This window comes from Panthera onca, chromosome A2 (assembly GCF_046562875.1).
Source record: "Panthera onca isolate mPanOnc1 chromosome A2, mPanOnc1 haplotype 2, whole genome shotgun sequence".
NCBI lineage: Eukaryota > Metazoa > Chordata > Mammalia > Carnivora > Felidae > Panthera > Panthera onca.
Genome location: NC_138340.1, coordinates 11,554,780 through 11,573,297, shown reverse-complemented (window position 1 = coordinate 11,573,297; position 18,518 = coordinate 11,554,780). Strand labels below are relative to the sequence as shown.

General features: G+C 53.1%; 1 protein-coding gene across 5 annotated transcripts in view; it reads left to right on the top strand.

Annotated features, from left to right (window-relative positions):
- The window catches only part of BRD4 (bromodomain containing 4), an 87,062-nt gene that overhangs the window by 50,572 nt on the left and 17,972 nt on the right, over positions 1 to 18,518 (top strand). For 4 of the 5 annotated variants that reach the window (XM_081791910.1, XM_081791911.1, XM_060630475.3 and 1 more), the window contains 9 exons: positions 489 to 807; positions 4,481 to 4,618; positions 5,939 to 6,074; positions 7,597 to 7,886; positions 8,586 to 8,948; positions 9,861 to 9,989; positions 16,416 to 16,625; positions 17,462 to 17,661; positions 17,988 to 18,283. In XM_081791910.1, coding sequence (XP_081648036.1) covers positions 523 to 807; positions 4,481 to 4,618; positions 5,939 to 6,074; positions 7,597 to 7,886; positions 8,586 to 8,948; positions 9,861 to 9,989; positions 16,416 to 16,625; positions 17,462 to 17,661; positions 17,988 to 18,283 — 2,047 coding nt within the window. In that variant the 5' untranslated portion in view covers positions 489 to 522. Of the gene's footprint in view, positions 1 to 488; positions 808 to 4,480; positions 4,619 to 5,252; positions 5,340 to 5,938; positions 6,075 to 7,596; positions 7,887 to 8,585; positions 8,949 to 9,860; positions 9,990 to 16,415; positions 16,626 to 17,461; positions 17,662 to 17,987; positions 18,284 to 18,518 lie in introns of those variants that run through there. The other variant, XM_081791912.1, reaches the window with a different exon arrangement.

The window sequence follows — 18,518 nt, the reverse complement described above, 5'->3', positions numbered from 1 at the left end:
TCTCCTGGTTCATGGGATCGAGCCCCACGTCGGGCTGTGCACCTATACTGCCAGAGCCTGCTTGGGGATGCGGTTTCTGTCCCCCCACCCCAACTAAATGAGTAAAAACTTTTTTTGTTGTTTTTTTAATAACCGTGACATGATGTGAGAACCTGGTTTGTTGCTTATTCTGCCTCTTTCTTCATGGGATCAGTAGTCCTCACAGCCCTTGCAGGCTCCTGGTCAGCTCTTCTCTCTGAGCCCCGTCTCTCCTGACACTCGCCATTGGTGCTTGCTCTCTCTTCCGTTCTGTAGGATGCGTCGTCTGCTCTCTGCCGAGGAGAGCAGACACAGGGGGCCTTTTATTTTAGCGCGAGAAGCGGCTCTCTGGTCAGCCTGACCAGTTTCCACCAGAGGAGCTCGGCCCTTGGAAGCCACACACTCGTGGCACAGTGAGTGGTGCCCATCTGCTGCCTGGTTTCTGATTATGGCTTTTTTTCTCCTTGTAGAGTGCCCAGTGAAGAATGTGATGGGATCAGTAGCATGTCTGCGGAGAGCGGCCCTGGGACGAGATTGAGAAATCTGCCAGTGATGGGGGATGGACTAGAAACCACCCAAATGTCTACAACGCAGGCCCAGGCCCAACCCCAGCAAGCCAACACAGCCAGCACCAACCCCCCGCCCCCGGAGACCTCCAACCCCAACAAGCCCAAGAGGCAGACGAATCAATTGCAATATCTGCTCAAAGTGGTGCTCAAGACACTATGGAAACACCAGTTTGCGTGGCCTTTCCAGCAGCCTGTGGACGCCGTCAAGCTAAACCTCCCTGTGAGTAACTTGGGCAGGGCCCGGGGCTGCTGTCCTCCAGGTCCCTTCCTGTGTTGCTCCTGGGGACAGTGGGGGACGGGAGGAGGACACAGAACTGCCTTTGGGGCCCCGCTCTGAACTGCCAGCACTCATGAGGCCCTTGAGTGAATGGTTTTGGTAGTCCTGACGAAGAGTCATCAGTTCTTAGGTTTCGGCTCCGGGAGAAACTGTAGAGAAGTTGAAATGGGGGTGAAAAGGAGTGCTTGCAGCTTTCCTTCTGATCCTTTAGGGGAGCTGACGTAGGAGCAGTTGGTGGTCCAGGCCCCTTACTTCTCAGGCATGGTTGGGAGGCTGTGGAAGGGGGACTGGTTTGCTGCAGTACCTTTTCTGTACTGACATGGCTGTCATCGTCGCGATCACCCAGAGCGCAGGGCGGGAAGAGGCAGTGGAGTATCTCCCAGGCAACCAGTACTTGGAGGGGCCTGGTTGGAGGGAGGAGGTAACCGGTGCAGCTTTGCCCTCGGCTGCCTCCACGCACACCCGCCACCTGCTCAGTTGCAGCCGCGGTGCACTTGCTTTGGTTCTTCTGTACCCCTCTTCTGCTCTTTCCCTAGAGAGAGTTTTCCTTTTGCCCACATCCCTAGCAAATGGTTCTGGAACCTCAGTTTGTATCTCTAACTGAACCTCAGGGAAGAAACGGGATAGATAATTTTTTTCTTTTCTTCTAGCATTGAGGACTAAGTGTCTCTAAGTTAAGCCCTGCTGTTTGCTAAGTCTCACACATCCCCTGGATGAGGAGTTACATGATTATTGCCATAGACGCAGGCGTGGGTCTCTGGGGGTTTGAACTGCACAAGTGTAGGAACCTCAGCCTTTGCCGGGCATCCAGTTTCAAAAAGGATGGATACACTGCTAGTGTGACCCTCCTGTTGTGAAAGCAGCTGTATCTGTGACATTCGTCCGATTACCTCTCTCTGTTGAGTATGTGTCATGTGCACTCAGGAAGAGCAAGTCAGGAGGAGGCACTGCGGGTCTAGATCATGAACTGGCTCAAGAAAAGGGGCGGAAGCAAAAGAGGATCCTTGCCAGATCTGGCCTTAGGGGCTACTCTTGCTGGTGACCGTGACAAGGAGTAGGGGCAGACGACCTGTCACTGGAGGGAGGTTCTTGGGAGAGCTTGCTACAGCATAATCTCTGGTTGGGTTAGTGGGCTGGGCTGGGCTGGGCCGTGTGGGATCCACAGGTGAGGGTGACCTTCCCAGAGCAAAGACAAAGACTGGGAGGAGGTGGGTCTGGGGTGGGGGGTGAAATCCAGAGGGTACTGCAACTTTTATAGCACCAGAGGGAGGTGGTGGGAGACCTGTAGAAGAGAGCCAGGAGAATCCCCAGCAGAGAGCAGTCCCCCAGCCACATCAGCAGCCCCCCAGCCACATCAGAGGCTGCAGGGAGGTCAAAGAGATGAGGATTCCGACCTGACCCTCCTGTTGGCCTTTAGGAAGGCATTGGTGACCTTAGGAAGATGTGACGCAGAAGTAGAAACCAGATTCCCGACGGTGTGAATGAGAAGGTGAGGATGTGAAGCCATCATTTCGAGAAATTTGGCATTGAAGGGAAACCGCGGCAGGGCCAGAATGGAGGAGGGGTTGGTTTGTTACAGGAAAATTCAGAGGGCTGAGAGGGCGAAGACCGAGGAGAAGGGGGGGGGGGGGGGGGCGCTGCGGTACCCAAAATCCCGAGAAGGCAGCATCCCCAGCTAGCAGGACAGGCATGGGGCAGGGGGGTCTGTAAGGCCCAGTGGTTTGGGAGTTTGAGGTCATTCACTGTGCAGTGGAGGCCAGGCTCCCTGGAGGTCACAGTGTGAATCCCTGTCTCCGTGACTGTTAACATCACCCTCAGCAGTTCTGACATAGGAAGAAGAGGCCGGTGCAAGGTGGCACTGATCTGGTGTCTTCAGGGAGGTGGGAGCGCCAGGAACTGACCCAGAGGAGTAGGGCAGGGCTAGTCAGTCAGAAGCAGCATTCTGCTTAAAGCCTGGTGTTCCAGGGACCTCTCCCCCTCCTCGAGAAAATGCTACTACAGCCACAAAAAAAAAGGTTCTTTCTTTTTCTGTTTTCTGACACCTTCCAGGAATCTTTATCTGCATTTTGGCCTCTGATCTCTGCTGGACTTTTCACTAGCATGCCTGCCCCTTCTGTTCAGTAAACATGTACAGTTGGATTGTCATGCCCCTAAACCCACTGCCCCCTTGTCGGCATGCTCATGCGCTTGCTCTCTGTCTCTCTCCCTCTACGTGACAGGCCATGGCCAGTTCAAGCAGCTGACACCATTATTGGCCATAGACTAAAAAATATATTTCCACTGGGGCCTTGGTTCTCTTGGGAAAGGTGGCCAGAGCCATAGTAGAATATAGAAAGTCTGGTACAGTCTGTCCTTGTGGCCTCCTGGGCAGGGTACCCGGGCATGCGTGTGTAGCCCTTGTCAGCTCAGGGCTATGATCTCTGCCACTCATTATGTGTAAGCTGGTTGCTTTTGTTCCTTTCTTGTGGGTGTCAGAACAGCTTAAAGCCTCACACCCTGTGCTTACCTTTCCAATACTGTCCACCATTTCCAGGCAAGACCGTGGCACTTGGTGAGGGATAGGCCTGCCTCTCTGTCATCAGGACTTGGTTCTGATACCACACCCAGGCCTGATTAAGGGAGCCTCTGAGATTGCAGTCTACGTTGGAGCTGGCCAGCTGCATGCGGGTCTCCCTGCCTGGCTCTCTCTGGTCCTTCTACAGGGAAGCCTGGTGTGCTGCCTGTTCTGTCCCCAGATACCTCCTGTGGTTATTTTTAAATGTTAACATTCAGTTTTTAGGATAGGTTTAGATTTAGAGAAAGCGGACAGTAGTAGCGTCTGATTTGAAGGGCTTTAGGATATCTACACCTGCCGTCTGGCTCCTTCCGTTTGGCACTTGTAGAGTAGGCTGTGAAGTTTTGAGGAGTGGGGTCTGCTGGATTTTTTTTTTTTTTTTTAACTGAGGATTGTACGGGTTGTCTGGATTCCTCATTAACCTGGTTGGTTATTCAGCTGTATCCAGGTACTGCTGACACATCCTTTAGAAAGACCAGTAATCGAAATGGAAGTGTGGTGAACTTGAGTGAAGGTGGAGGCTTCTGCTCCATGGTTCTTCAGTGTGATCAGAAGCAGGGATTCCAGTTGTTACAAGTGTGCCTCGATGCTGGTTCCATAGGATTTTGCATTTTATGGACCAGTAAAATGTCAAAATAGTAGGGAGAAAGTACAACCTGCTGTAGGTTGTTTTACTAGATAAGGACTGCTTTTCAAAGAGCTATATGTTTTCCCTGTTATTTACTAGAAATTAAAGGATTTTTTTGTGTGTGTGATCTGGCCTGAGATCACAAAAAAAAGGAAAAAAAGCCTAGATCTCAGTAAAGACAACCTGTTCCCAGACCTGGGCACGTGACAGACTTGGACCTTTTCCCTCCACATTTGCACCCGACACGTAAGAATTCTTCCCTAATTCTCGCTTTGTCTTGGATTTCCGTTGAGATGGCTTGCTGAGACCATGGAAGGGCTTCAGTCTGTGCCGTGGCTCTCATCTGTGTTCCTGGAGTGAGATCCACAGGCCTGCCTATGAATGCTGCATGGCCGGGAAGGTGACACTGGCCTTTTGCTCTTTTTGCTCTCCAGGATTACTATAAGATCATTAAAACGCCTATGGATATGGGAACAATAAAGAAGCGCTTGGAAAACAACTATTACTGGAATGCTCAGGAATGTATCCAGGACTTCAACACTATGTTTACAAATTGTTACATCTACAACAAGGTGAGATGTGGTGGCAGGTGTCCAGCTGCCCTGAGGGGAGGGGAGGAGAGGAGAAGGAGGCGGGCATATCTGGAGCCTGTGGGCAGGGGTGCTTGGTAGCCGGTGGGATTTAGAGTCTGATGGGAGGAGATCATTTGGAGGCAGAAATAATGGGACCCATGGCTTTGCCTGTGACTGGGTGTTTCTTTTTTGGGGAGGAGGGTGCTGACCTTGCTTTACTTCCAAGCCATCCTTGTTAGCTTGAAGCATGTGCTTCTCGTGCCCTTGGGATTTTGGTTCTTGGGCATGTGTAGTAGAGAAGGTGTGAGAAGGACAGTGACAACTCATTAAAAAGTCCATTTGGGTGATGTCAATTGTCAGGAAGGAGCCTACTAACGTAGTTGTGCAAAGGTGTGTTCAAACAGAAACCTCAATGTGAGAGAGGGTGTGATGGGGGCCGCCGCATCTGAAATGTGGACATGACCATTGACAACTTGTGGCCGTAGAATTGAATGTCCCCTGATCTCACTTGTAGACCTGAAGGTCACTTCTTAACCCCGTTAGCCAAACCTTTCGGCTCGGCTGTGCCATGAAGCCAGATCATTTGTTTACAGTTCAGACCACAGATGTGATTAAAACCAACCCTTTCATATAGAACGGCTCTGGAGGGAGACACTATACAGAACTCAGCTTTTGACCTCTGCTGGTGTAGTGGGTAAAATTGCCCAGAAGAGATGGGTAGGTGAGTTTCTTGAAGTTTACTGTGTTTTTTTAAAAGTCTCAGCTCTCATCATTAGGTTTCAGTGAAATGTCCACAGATGAGCTTCTCAGTTTAGAGCTGAGTGGGAACAGCATGTCGTAGATGAGGCAACAGAGTGGGGACCCATAATGTAGTTCGAGATAGGCATGACCCGAGCCCCAGTGAGCTGCCTTGAGGGAACACTGGGGAGCATTGTCAGAGCCCTGCTAATGTATCTGTGGCAAGAAATCCTGTGTAATTCAAGTATTTGTAGCGGAGTGGAATTGTGTCAGAGAAGGGATTCTGTCAGTGATTGGCAGGGCTTGTTAGATACTTAAGGCACTAGGATGGTTTCTCAGGCCAGAGCTTAAAAGACTAGAGAGGGAGGTGCAGGTGGACGGGTGCTGATTCAGGCACGTGAACCTCTGTGATATCTGGTGGCATAACTGTTGTGGCCCTTTAGGATTCAGATCGGGAAGGACCCTGACTATGATACTTCATGCTTTGGGCAGGGGGTGGGTGGCACAGGGTGGGCAGCTCTTGCTCTATCTAGAGAGGTGGTGAGGGCTTTCTGACCCTCACCCCCGTGTCTCCTTTTCCAGCCTGGAGATGACATAGTCTTAATGGCAGAAGCTCTGGAGAAGCTCTTCTTGCAGAAAATCAATGAACTGCCCACTGAAGAAACTGAGATCATGATAGTCCAGGCAAAAGGAAGAGGACGTGGGAGGAAAGAAGCAGGTAGGGTACCTCTAGTGCCCCAGCACCGTTTGCTTCACATTGAAATAACAAGGACATTGGCTTTCCTTCTCCCCAATCTTGTCTCCTTCTCCAGGTTCAGTGAGGGACTAACTGGGAGTGGTAGTAGGGTCAGGCTTAGTGGTGAAAGTGCCCCTTTCAGAGGGTCGCATGAGTGTGTGACCTTCCACAAAGTAGAAGTAATTGGACCCTGCTTTTTTTTTTTCTTTTCTTTTTTTTCTTTTTTTCTTTTATTATTTTTTTTTTCTTTTTTTTTTTTTTTCTTATGGACCTTGGTTAAAAAGTGACTTTTTCAAAGCATTTTTGTTATTTGAGTTATTTACTCCATTTTAGAGAAAAGGAATTCACCTGACCAGTGGCGGTTTTAACTAACAATCGTATCCTTGAACCTTGAAGTTGGTTGTTTGAATTATCTTAAGATGCTTATGTCAGAGCCAGGCCTGCTTTTTGATGCTTCTGAAGTCAAAGTGAAGCTCTCCCTTCCTTGTCTATCTCAGCGGCCACCCTGCTTCCTGCCCCCGTCTCTCAGCCTGACACAGGATTCCAAAGGCCAGCTGCTGGGGAAGGAGGAGAAACAGTGAAATGTTTCCGTCTAGGAAAAGCTCTAACAGCTGCCTTCTGCATCTTGCCATCCTTAGCTCTGTGCTGAGGTGGCCCATGCTGTGGGGTGTTTGCTTCTCTAAAGAGAGGGCTTTCGACTGACTTCCTGCCCTGCTCAGGAGTGGTGGCTTCACGGGAGCAAAGGGGGCTGGCCTAATCCCCTGCTGCGATGAGGGGTAGCCAAGGACAGGTGGTCCTGAGGGTCATCCCGTAGACGTGGGTCCTGCCAAGGGGTGGCCATTATCCTTACCGTCCGGGAGGCCTGCCCTTATTCTCTGGGACCAGGAGTTTGGTCTGCACATGGGACAGATGCAGGGTGTTGTGTCTGGGCTCACCTGCGCAGCTGCAGGGAGGCAGTCTGAGCCGGTCACAAAGGGCAGCAGCCGTCCAGCCTCCTCCTGTGGCTCAGGGAGGTGGAAGCTTGCCAGTTTCCAGAAACCTTGGCCAGGGCTGCTGATGCCGGCCCCCTGCCAGAATTGCTTACTCAGAAGGCAGCGCTTCTGGGAATGAGGACAGCTCTGTCCGAAAGTGCCAAGGAACATTTTTCCGCTCCCCATCTACAGGCCTGGTGCTAACTCTCAGCGTGTGTTTCCTGCTCCTTTGGCCCCGGCCTCCATGCCCATGAAGGCGTCTTTGTGCCCGATTTGGGACTTGAAGCCAGGACGCTTCAGGAGGTGTGGCATGCAGTGTGCCGCTGCTCTCAGAGATCCCTGGGGCAGGTGGACCAATTTGGCCAAGGTCTGGGGTGTACGGGTTGTTCTGTCTCTTAGGCGAATAGTTACGGTGACGTTATGTGCTCTGCCCGCACAGATGTATGCTCACCACATGTGACAGTGTCTCCATGAGGTCAGCCAGCGTGTATCAGGTTCGGCATCTAACCACCTGTCCCTTTTATGATTGGTAGGGACGGCAAAACCTGGCGTCTCTACGGTACCAAACACAACTCAAGCATCGACTCCTCCGCAGACCCAGACCCCTCAGCAGAACCCTCCGCCTGTGCAGGCTACACCTCACCCCTTCCCTGCGGTCACCCCAGACCTCATCGTTCAGACCCCCGTCATGACAGTGGTGCCTCCCCAGCCACTGCAGACACCCCCGCCGGTGCCCCCTCAGCCACCACCCCCACCTGCGCCAAACCCCCAGCCTGTGCAGAGCCACCCACCCATCATCGCGGCCACCCCACAGCCTGTGAAGGTGAGCGTTCTCTGTGTGTGCGTGTGGCCCAACCTGGCCACTGGTGGGCTCCTACCACCTCAGCACCCCCTCTTTTTTGTCTTCCCTTCCATTGCAGCAAGGCTTGTAGGAGACGAGTCACTGTCACTGCCGGCGCTTCATGCAGAGCTTGTCCTGGCTCCTGGGGCACTTTGTGGGTGTTTTGGGGGCACTGTGCAGTGTTTAAGTCACGGCCTAGAAGCTGCTGCCCTGCTGGCCCACAGGTCCCATAGTTGAGCCCACCCCCCAGGGCTTGCCAACCCCCCCAGCCCCTTCCCTAGTTCTAATTTAGACTGTGCGTGTTTGTAGATGGCACCCTTATAGTCTCTGAGACGTGCCTGCCCTGGGGGGGCCAATGTGTCCAGGCTTGGCTCTGAGCGGCTTCCCTGGCATTAAGTGGGAAGCTGCTTCAGGAGGTTTCTGTGGCCTCCAGTGAGCAGATTGTGCCCTTACGTGTGTGCTTTCTCCTGCCACTGGCAGGTCCTGTCCCAGCTGCAGAGAGAGTGATGGGACAGGTCTTTTCTTGCCTCAGTCCTTCACCCATGGAGTTAACCTTTGAGCCCCATTCCCCGTGAATGTTGGAACCCCAGAAAGGACCCAGCTGCAGGAGTGAGCGGAGGGAGGGACAGCTGTGCCGGCCGTCACCTTTGACTGTGCTTGTCACCCCTGTGCTCTCGGCAGACAAAGAAGGGAGTTAAGAGGAAAGCGGACACCACCACCCCCACCACCATTGACCCCATTCATGAACCACCATCACTACCGCCGGAGCCTAAGACTGCCAAGCTGGGCCCACGGCGGGAGAGCAGCCGGCCTGTGAAGCCCCCCAAGAAGGATGTGCCCGACTCTCAGCAGCACCCAGTGTCGGATAAGAGCAGCAAGGTCTCAGAGCAGCTCAAGTGCTGCAGTGGCATCCTCAAGGAGATGTTTGCCAAGAAGCACGCAGCCTACGCCTGGCCGTTCTACAAGCCTGTGGACGTAGAGGCATTGGGCCTGCACGACTACTGTGACATCATCAAGCACCCCATGGACATGAGCACAATCAAGGTGAGCAGATGCGCCCCCCCCCCACCCACCCCCCCCGAGCTGGGGGCAGGGCTCCTCGGGACAGAGAAGGTCAGAACCTCCTAGGCTGGTCCAAGAGGAGGGTCCAGGCCCTGGGTGCTTCTGAACTGTGCCCTAGCAGCTGTGTCTTCTCACCAGCTCAAAGCAGCCCAGCGCCCCCTGCTGGGAATTGTAGGGGATGGCCTCCAGGACCACGTGCTTGGGAATTTTCTTCCCAGACAGCAGCAATGCTGTGCCCTCTGGTCTGGGGACAAGCCCTCTGTGGCCTTGGGCCCTGGTGCCCACGGGCACTTTGCACACAGTTAATGTTCCAGGAGGGGTTGAGAGTTAATGACTTTGCCAGGCGCGGTGGCATAGAGTGGGTCTTGATGTCTCCTCTCAGGAGGAGACACACAAGTGCTGGCATCTTCATTGTCGTATTTTGAGGCCATTTTGGTTATGTTTATTTATTTTAAGCCATTTTGCATTTCTCTCTGTCTGGGAGTAGAATAAGCCTGCCCCAACATGGGACAGACAGAAGAGGGGACAGTACTTATGTTCCTTTTGGCCCGTGTCTTATCCCATATCACCAAGACAGGTGAATGTCAGGTCAGAACTGGTCCCAGCCCTTCTCTTACAGTCTGGCTGAACCTCTGTCTCCATTTATTCTATGTCCACTTGGTCCTTAGTCACAGTGACCAGGATGGGTGGGTTTGGCGTGCTAGCAGGGCATTTCCCAGCCCTGAGACTTGCTTTTGAGTGTCTTTTTGTCCACCTGACAGAGAACTAAGGTGATGACCTCTTCTCTGCTCCGCTGCAAAACTGACTTGCTCCTACAGGCAGCCCTCCTGGCTGTCACGTCCCCATTGGAGCAGGGGTGGGCATAACTAAGGAGGCCCTGTCTTGTCTTTGCAGTCTAAACTGGAGGCCCGCGAGTACCGTGACGCTCAGGAATTTGGTGCTGATGTCCGATTGATGTTCTCCAACTGCTATAAATACAACCCTCCTGACCACGAGGTGGTGGCCATGGCCCGCAAGCTCCAGGTGAGGCCCTGGGGAAGCTCCAGGTACAACATCCTGCAGTAGAGCAGGCTGGGGTCCTGGGTGGGCCAGGCCTGTATGGCCCTCCATAGATTTTATTTCTGTCATTTGCTTTGGTATAATGCCATGTTGCTTTGAAGATGAACTTGAGTCAGGATAGCATGTGCGTCAATATAAAATTGAGGTTATTTTATTATAAAGCAGGGCAGTTGGTTTTGGTCTTGGGCATTTGGGGTTTTGTTTTGGTGTATCCCACTGAAAACCTCCTGCCCCATACCTGCATTTGGTTGCCCTTGGCCAGAAGAGTGTATGTGCTGTATGTGGCCCAATCTGTTCTCCAAAACAGACCTGTCTCCGGTTGGTGGCAGACACTCTTGTTAGGCAGACACTTGGACACAGTTGTGAGCTGAACTAACTGCTCAGCTGTGGACGTTTCTTCACTAGAGCCTTGAAATCTTTTGCCTTCTAGGTGTTCCGTGAGGCCACAACTTCCTAATGGGTGCCATTGGGGTTTGTGGCCCCTTCAAGTTGGTCTGGGTGTGCACCCTGTAAAGTGCACATGTGAGTGGAAGGAAGGGGGGCAGGTTACAGCATAATGTGTGAACTGACTTCACTTTGCTTTATTTAAAAAAGGAAAAACGTACCCAGATTTGAGCAGTGGCTATCTTTGGGTGGAAAGATCAGGGGTTAAAAATTATGGAGAATTGGGGCACGTGGCTGGCTCAGTCAGTAGAGCATGTGACTTTTGATCTCAGGGTTGTGAGTTGGAGCCCCACATTGGGCGTAGAGATTACTTAAAAAAAAATCTTCAAAAAAAATTCTGGAGAATAAAGTCTATATTTAGTACTTTTATAATCTGCTTTTTAAAAAGTTCTTAAGCTTACACACATAAAAATATTTAATCCCTTATCCCCAAAGTCCTGGGTTGCTTCTGCTCTCAGTGTCAGAGCAGGCCCTGGGGTGGATCACCTGCTGTTAACAACGGGCAGGCACTCTGGTCAAGCCCAGGACCGGTTTGCATATCTCATGCCCCACTCCCACCTGGTGGCGAGGTGGGAGGCTTCCTCACACCTATCTTTCCCACCTGTCTGTGGAGTGCTTACAGGGCACAAGTGCAGACTCGCAAATGCCTTTGGCAACCTGTGGGTCCGTTCAGCTCAGAGGCTGCCTGAGACCCATCGCTTGCCCGTCTCCTGGTTCCGTTAGCTCCACACGTTGTCCCAGACTTACCATCGTAGTGGCTCTTACCTCCTCACACTGGAGCCAAGGCTCCATCTCTCCTGTTCCTTCCCTTGGCCTCCGTCTGGGTCAGGGGCTGCTTTTGGTTCAAAGGATGTGTCCTGGAACTCTTGGGATAGAATAAAAACTTATTACTAGTGTGAACCTGGCTGCTATTATTGAAATGCACACTCAGCCTTGAACGTTATTTTAGTTTCTATTGCTTGTTATTTGGTTTTATTTTCCCTGAGATTTGGGGTGGGGGTGCTTTCTGCTTTCTTCACAAAGCTGCTTTTCCATTGTTTACTTCTGCATTTCCCATCCTTAAAAAGAGTTCAGGCTTTATAATTTTATGGCAATTCTCATACATGGCCACCAGGTGGCAGTGTTGCCCTCAGATCTTTGTCTAGACTTCGTCTTTCCACTGTCCTGTGAGGACTGGGGGAGGGAGATAGCTTTTTCCCAGATCGATACTCCTACCCTTTATTTGCCCTCATGCAAACAGCTAAACCAAAACAAGTTCTGTGCCAGCACCAAGATTGCTATTCTGACCTACTTTACTTTAAAAAGAATAGAAGGAGGGTGGCTGAGCCTGGGTAGCTTAGTCGGTTAAGCATCTAACTCTTGATGTCAGCTCAGGTCATGATCTCACAATTTATGAGTTGGAGCCCCACGTCGGGCTCTGCACTGACAGCACAGAGCCTGCTTGGGATTTTCTCTCTTTCTCCCTCTCTCCCTGCCCCTCCCCTGCGCATGCACTTTCTCTTTCTTTAAATAAATAAACTTAAATAAATAAATAAATAAATAAAACAGAAAGAGAAAGAATTCTCCAGTATATTCTAGCTTTCCCTAATTTCTGTGCCTGTTTTATGTCTTGGTTTTGTCTTTTTTTTTTTTTTTTTTTTTTTTTTTAATGTTAATTTTGAGAGAAAGAGCATGAGTGGCAGAGGGGCAGAGAGGGGGCGGGGTCAGGATCCAAAGCAGGCTCTGTGCTGACAGCAGAGAGCCCGATGCGGGTCTCGAACCCACAAACTGTGAGGTCATGACCTGAACTGAAGTTGGACACTTAACTGACTGAGCCACCCAGGTACCCCTGGTTTTATGTTTTTCATTTTTATCCTTCTGGCAGTGGCATGAACATGACCCAAACATGGGGTTTAGCCATAGTGAAACCACTGGGCTATTTTCTTCACTGCAGCCTCTTTCTAAACATTTTTGTTCCAGATACCAGGCTGGACTAGATGAGGTCCTTGACCTGAAGGAGGGTCTGTTTCAGGCAGGGGCAGTGCCTAGGGTGGGCCATTTAGCACGGGGCAGTCTCTGCCCTAGCCCGCTTGGCCCACTTCAGGGTGGGTTGCTGTGTTACAGGAAGTGATGTTCCTTCTCCATTGCCACGAGGCAGGTGGAGAGGTATCTGCTTCAGAAGCAGAATCGATGTGAAGGGCTTCTTGTCTGGAAGTTGGTTGCTCTGTGGCATTTCAGTCTTTTTCCTCTTCCTCGTAAGCTTTCCTGGATCAGCATGGTTGGATGACTAGATTGTCCAGAGGGAAGGAGAAGCAGCAAATCCCCAACGTTTGTTTGCCTCTTGAACAGGTATTAGACTTGCCTCCTCTTAATTAGACTGTTCCCAAGAACTGGGATTTACCTGGAAAATCACATGGAAAAGAATCCATTTTGTTTTCCTCTTCCAGTCTCTAAATTCTAGGCCTTTAGAAAGCACACATCCTACCACCTGGCAGCCATGGTCACAAAGACAGCCAGGAGTGTCTGGGCTCAGGGTTTCCTCAGTCCACAGGTGGCTTGGGCTGAGGCCTGCGAGCCCATCTGGTAGGCCCAGAGCTGCTGGCGGTACTGCCATTTAGACTGCCTGCTCTGTTGTGAAGCGAGGAGTCATTTAGGGAGTTTGGCGCCCTTGTAGATTACCAGAGTTTTAGTGCAAGAAAAAGCACAAATTCAAGGTGATGTGCAGTTATTTTTATAGCGAAGTAAAATGAAAATTGCATTGGGGTATCCTGCATTAGATCCCAGAGGCGGGAAGCTTTTTGGGTGTATGTAAATGTGTGTTTCTGAGTGTGTGCACTCACAGCTGCATCTCTAGCACCCGGCACTTAGTGGCCTACCACTGCCTGCATTCTGCTCCCCACCACAGCCCCCCTCCTCTGAGCCTCGCTGTGCCCAGATACGGCCAAGCCCCACAGCCGTATCCGGGCTTGGCCGTGCTTCACCGTTTGGCACTCAGGCAGCTGTTTCACTAGAGGGGTGGAGGGTGTGCTTCCCCCTCGAATCTGACGCAGCCTAGAGTAGGTGACCCAGTGAACATTCTAGCAAGAGGAGACGCCTGCTCTGAAACCAGCGTGCTTTGCCGATTGATGCCGAGAATTGCAGTGTGGGTGGAGGTTATGGCATGCTGGGCAGAGGAGCTGGGTCCACCTCTAGACACTGCCAGCCCTAGTGTGGAAGGCCCGAGCCCCTGCTCCCCTAGAGAGTGCTGGTTGTTGGTATTCACTGCTCATCGCCTCAGTGTCCTCCCTCACAAGACCTTCGACCTAGGTGCGTCTCTTTCGGTTTTGGTGTCCTCTAGCCTGGCCCCACACCCTCTCCCCCATTTTCCACCTGGCCAGCAGGATGAGCACCTGGATTCGTGAGTCACACTTTTCTGTCCTTCGAGACATCCTTGCTAGGTCTCTGCAGCTTTTGGTATCATGTCCCCCTCCCCCACACACACGCCCCGCCCTCATCCTTAGGTTTCAGATTTCCCAGGGACTCTTCACTAGTTCTTTGCTGTTCCCACCTTGACACTTAATAGTACTTTATAACTATGTTCACTCCTTGAGGGCGGGGAGCACATCGTTTCTCTTTACCATACGGGTGCAAGTCTGTCTCAGCCACGCGGGAAGGTTTTTCTGCGGTAGCTCTGGGTTCACTGGCACTCAAGCCCAAGTGCATTTCGCAGAGTGCCCCCTACTGGAACCGGGGCAGATGGGAGGATGACAGGTCTTGTAGCTGCTCGCGACAGGGAAGCCAGCAGCCCCAGCTTGTAGGCCCCACAGTGACTGCCCAGCCAGCCAGCCTGCCTGGCCTCCTGGCTTGTGCTCTTTGCTCTTTGGTCTTGGAGCCTTGGGAGAGCAGGGCTAGGGAGTACCCTAGGCGAGGCCTCAGGGCGAGTCCTGGCTTCCATTTCCACCACAGCCACAGCCTGTTGGGGAGAAGCAGGGATGTCCTAGTGGCAAGGGTAGAGCTGTTCTGGCAGCTGGCAGGAGATGCTGGGCACATACATAAGTGGCATGAGGAAGCTCCCACCTGGTAAAGCTCACCTCCCGGCAGCACCAGGTACTCGGCCATGGCTGCCACCCTCCTCCCTCTGTGGGGTCCTGACACCTCAGGCACACTTCTCTAACCTGCCCCCTCCTCCTTGGCAGCAGGCCTGGCTTTTTCTGGACGCTCCTGTGGGTCTGTTGGGGCCCCGGGGCACTGGGCAATAAGGGTCTTGCTTGCTGCCGCACTGGGGGCCTCTGCCCCGGTGTGAGCCCCCGTCTCCTTTAGCCAGGGTGGTGACAGTCTCTTGCTCATGCCTCCTGGGTGTCTTTTCCACTGCCACCCGACCTGCTCCAGAATGTATTTCTGTATAAATTAGAAATTAGAAATTTCTGTATAAATGACTATAATTTATAGTAGCAAAACCACTTATACAGCAGAATCCAGGTTGTCACTTTGCTGGGAGCAGGAACTGCCTTGGAGGAGCCTGACTGGGTGGTCTGGAGGGGAGGGGACAACACTGCAGTTGGGGAGGACACCTGCCCTGCTGCCCAGGGGTCGTCCCCTTTCCCAGCTGCCTTGGGGACAGAAAACCTGAAGCTGTGCTTCCAGAGATATCAGGAGAGGCTTCTAGGGCCAGCTGTGTCAAGTGTACCCTAGTTTGTTTGACACAGCAGCCTCGGAGCTTGACCCCACGGCCCTCCCAGGCCTCGTGGGCCATGCTGCTCCGAAGCATCAGTTCACACTTGGGAAGGCCCATTCTTCTGCGTGAGATGCTACGTTGACATTTTCTAGGCTTAAAGCAGGTCCTGCAGTCCTTCTGGGAAGCTAACTTTGTTCTTTTCACTGCTGTTCTTTGTCCTGAGTCATCTCTGGGCTTACGATCATGGAGCCCTTGGGGTAGGAAGGGACCTGCCGGCTGGCTGGTGAGGCAGGGCTGTTGGGCCTAGGTGCCCAGACAGAGCTGCTGCCCCCAAGCTCTGTGACCCCACGTGGAGTTCCATCGGATTCCTGGGACTTACAGTTGGAAGGTCTCGGAATCCTGGGGTGGTGGGATCCTGTGCTTAACAGCCCTGCGCATGTGGGGTTGGGTCTCTGGCACCTCACAAGATTTACTCCCTCCTGTAGCCTGTCTCCAGCGCCCCCACATCCACTTCTGTTATACCTTTCCCACCTTGCTGGCCATGCCCTGGAGACCCCTCAGCCAGTGGCATGGCTCTGCCCAGGTGCCCCAGAGGTGGTCTGAGGAGGGGGTGGGGGCGGACACGTGCCTGCTGCAGCAGAGGCTCAGCTGCCTTGCCGGCCTTGGTCTGTGCACGAGGCACACTTACTCCAGGGCCGGGCCTTTGCATGTGCTGTTTGTTTCCTCTACCTGGAATGCTCTCTCAAACTGAAGACCCCACCTGCTCCCTGAGGGAGTGTGAACCGGAGGCAGGCAGAGGTTCCTGTTCTGTTCATCATTGTATCTTAGTGCCCGGCCCTGGCATGCAGGAGGCACCCTCGGGATGTGCTGAGCTAATGAGAACCTCAAGGCACTGTTTGCGGGTCTTGCCCTCGGCCTGCTATCTATCTAGGATCTCCGCACAGACGTCCTCAGTGGGCCAGCTGCCTCCTGTGACGTGGGTCACATGTACTTACCTGGCCTGTGTCTCCTGGAGAATGGGTGCCAAGCCATGTCAGAAGGACATTTCAAAGTGAAATTTGTGAGAAGTGTTGGAAGAGCTGACGAGGGTCCTCACCCAGCCCCTTGTCTTAGTGGTGGGGTGTGGGGGGTCACCATCAGCCTAGCCCTCTTTGGCCCTCCTGCTTACTTCCTGTTGAGTCAAGCCCGGCAGCCAAGGAGGCTTGGTGATGCTGAGCCACATCCCAGGCAGCCCCCCACCACCCATGCCTGGGCCCCCGGCAGCCCTCACAGGCACGGCTTCCCCCCCCCCGCCCCCCCCCCCCCCCAACCAGGATGTGTTCGAGATGCGCTTTGCCAAGATGCCAGATGAGCCTGAGGAGCCTGTGGTGGCCGTGTCCTCCCCAGCGGTGCCACCCCCGACCAAAGTGGCAGCCCCGCCCTCGTCCAGCGACAGCAGCAGCGATAGCTCCTCCGACAGTGACAGCTCCACCGATGACTCTGAAGAGGAACGAGCCCAGCGGCTGGCCGAGCTCCAGGAGCAGGTGAGGATGTGGGCAGCCCCGTTCCGTCACCTGGAATGCATGGGCTGGGCAGTCTCCCCAGGGTTCTCCATGACCTGGCAGGTCCCAGCTTGGAGTTCCAGCGGGATGAGGGGTTTAAGGGTGCTGACCTCCCGTGCAGTGGGAAATCAGTGTGCAACTTCTGGCTCCCCAGAACACCTACTAACAGCCTACTGTTGACCAGAAGCTTTACCTGTAACGTAAAAAGTGGATTAATTCCTATTTTATGGGTTGCACATATTATGTAGTGTATTCTTACGGCAAAGTAAGGAAACATCAAGAAAATCATAAGAACTGGAAAATATATTCATAGTACCGTATCGATCGGGAAAAAAATCCACATATAAGAGGACTTGCACAGTTCAAACCCACATTGTTCAAGAGTCAACTGCATATATGTACACTGTGGGTGTGGAGGTGGGAAGACATGGCTGTTCTGCGGGCAGAGGCGAGGCTTCTAGATGCTTCCAGCATCTGAAAGGAGGAGCCTCAGCCAGGATGTCCATCTCTCCTGAGGCCCTACAAGCCAGCCATCAGGGCCTTAGTACCCAGCCTCCCAGGGACCCTCCTCCTGGATGGCTGTGGAGCTTGGTATCTGCCAGCTTGGGCAGCTTCTCCAGCCAAGAGGACACTGGCCATCCTCGGAGTCCACGGCCTGGGTGGGTGTGGGCACTTCAAAAATTTGGTGAGGTGGCAGGTCACAAGGCTGAGGGCCAGCCCCCTCCCTGTGCTTCCCTCCTCCTCTGCACCCTGGTGCCCGGGGGTCCACCCAGAGACCAGGATGATGGGCGTGTGTACCTTGCCTGTCTGCTCCACAGCTCAAAGCCGTGCACGAGCAGCTTGCAGCCCTCTCCCAGCCCCAGCAGAACAAACCAAAGAAAAAGGAGAAAGACAAAAAAGAAAAGAAAAAAGAAAAGCACAAAAAGAAAGAAGAAGTGGAGGAGAATAAGAAGAGCAAAGCCAAGGAACTTCCTCCTAAAAAGACCAAGAAAAATAACAGCAGCAACAGCAACGCGAGGTCTGTGCCTCCCTGAGCTGCCCTGGGTGGGGACCCCTGCTGGCCACGGTGGGTAGGGAGGCTGCCTCGCACCCTTTCTCCTGGGGTGGGTCTTGGCACCCAGTGTGTTTGGGAAGGGAAGGAAGATAGGTAGCATGGAGCAGAAGGTGAGGACGGGGCATGGTTTGCGGTCTGTCTCCGTTGGGTGCTTCCCAGGAAGGCGTTGCCAGCCTCCCCTGTTTCCCGTGAAGGCCATCTGGGTGGGGGTGTGGAAGCCCTCCCCTAAGCCCCAGATGGAGGAATGGGTGCCTCACGTTGACAATGGTGTCTGCATCATCCCTTCGTAGCAAGAAGGAGCCTGCGCCCATGAAGAACAAGCCCCCTCCTGCGTACGAGTCGGAGGAGGAGGACAAGTGCAAGCCCATGTCGTATGAGGAGAAGCGGCAGCTCAGCCTAGACATTAACAAGCTCCCTGGTGAGAAACTGGGCCGCGTGGTGCACATCATCCAGTCGCGGGAGCCCTCCCTCAAGAACTCCAACCCCGATGAGATTGAGATCGACTTTGAGACTCTGAAGCCGTCCACCCTTCGAGAACTGGAGCGCTACGTAACCTCCTGTTTGCGGAAGAAAAGGAAACCTCAAGGTGCCCTTGGGCCCCTGGGGCAGGGTGTGCTCTGAGTCCTGGCCAGCCCTGGCCGACAGGGAGGAGGCTGGGCGAGTGGGCATTCTCCATTAACTTTGCCTTCCAGACATGGCCGTCTCCCTCTGTAGGCTGTTTTTCCAGTTACAAAAGCTGTGTCCTCGACACAGAAACCTCTGGAGGGCTGTGACATCACACTTGACCCTGGGCTGGTGGTGCCATTCTCCACCTCCTGGTC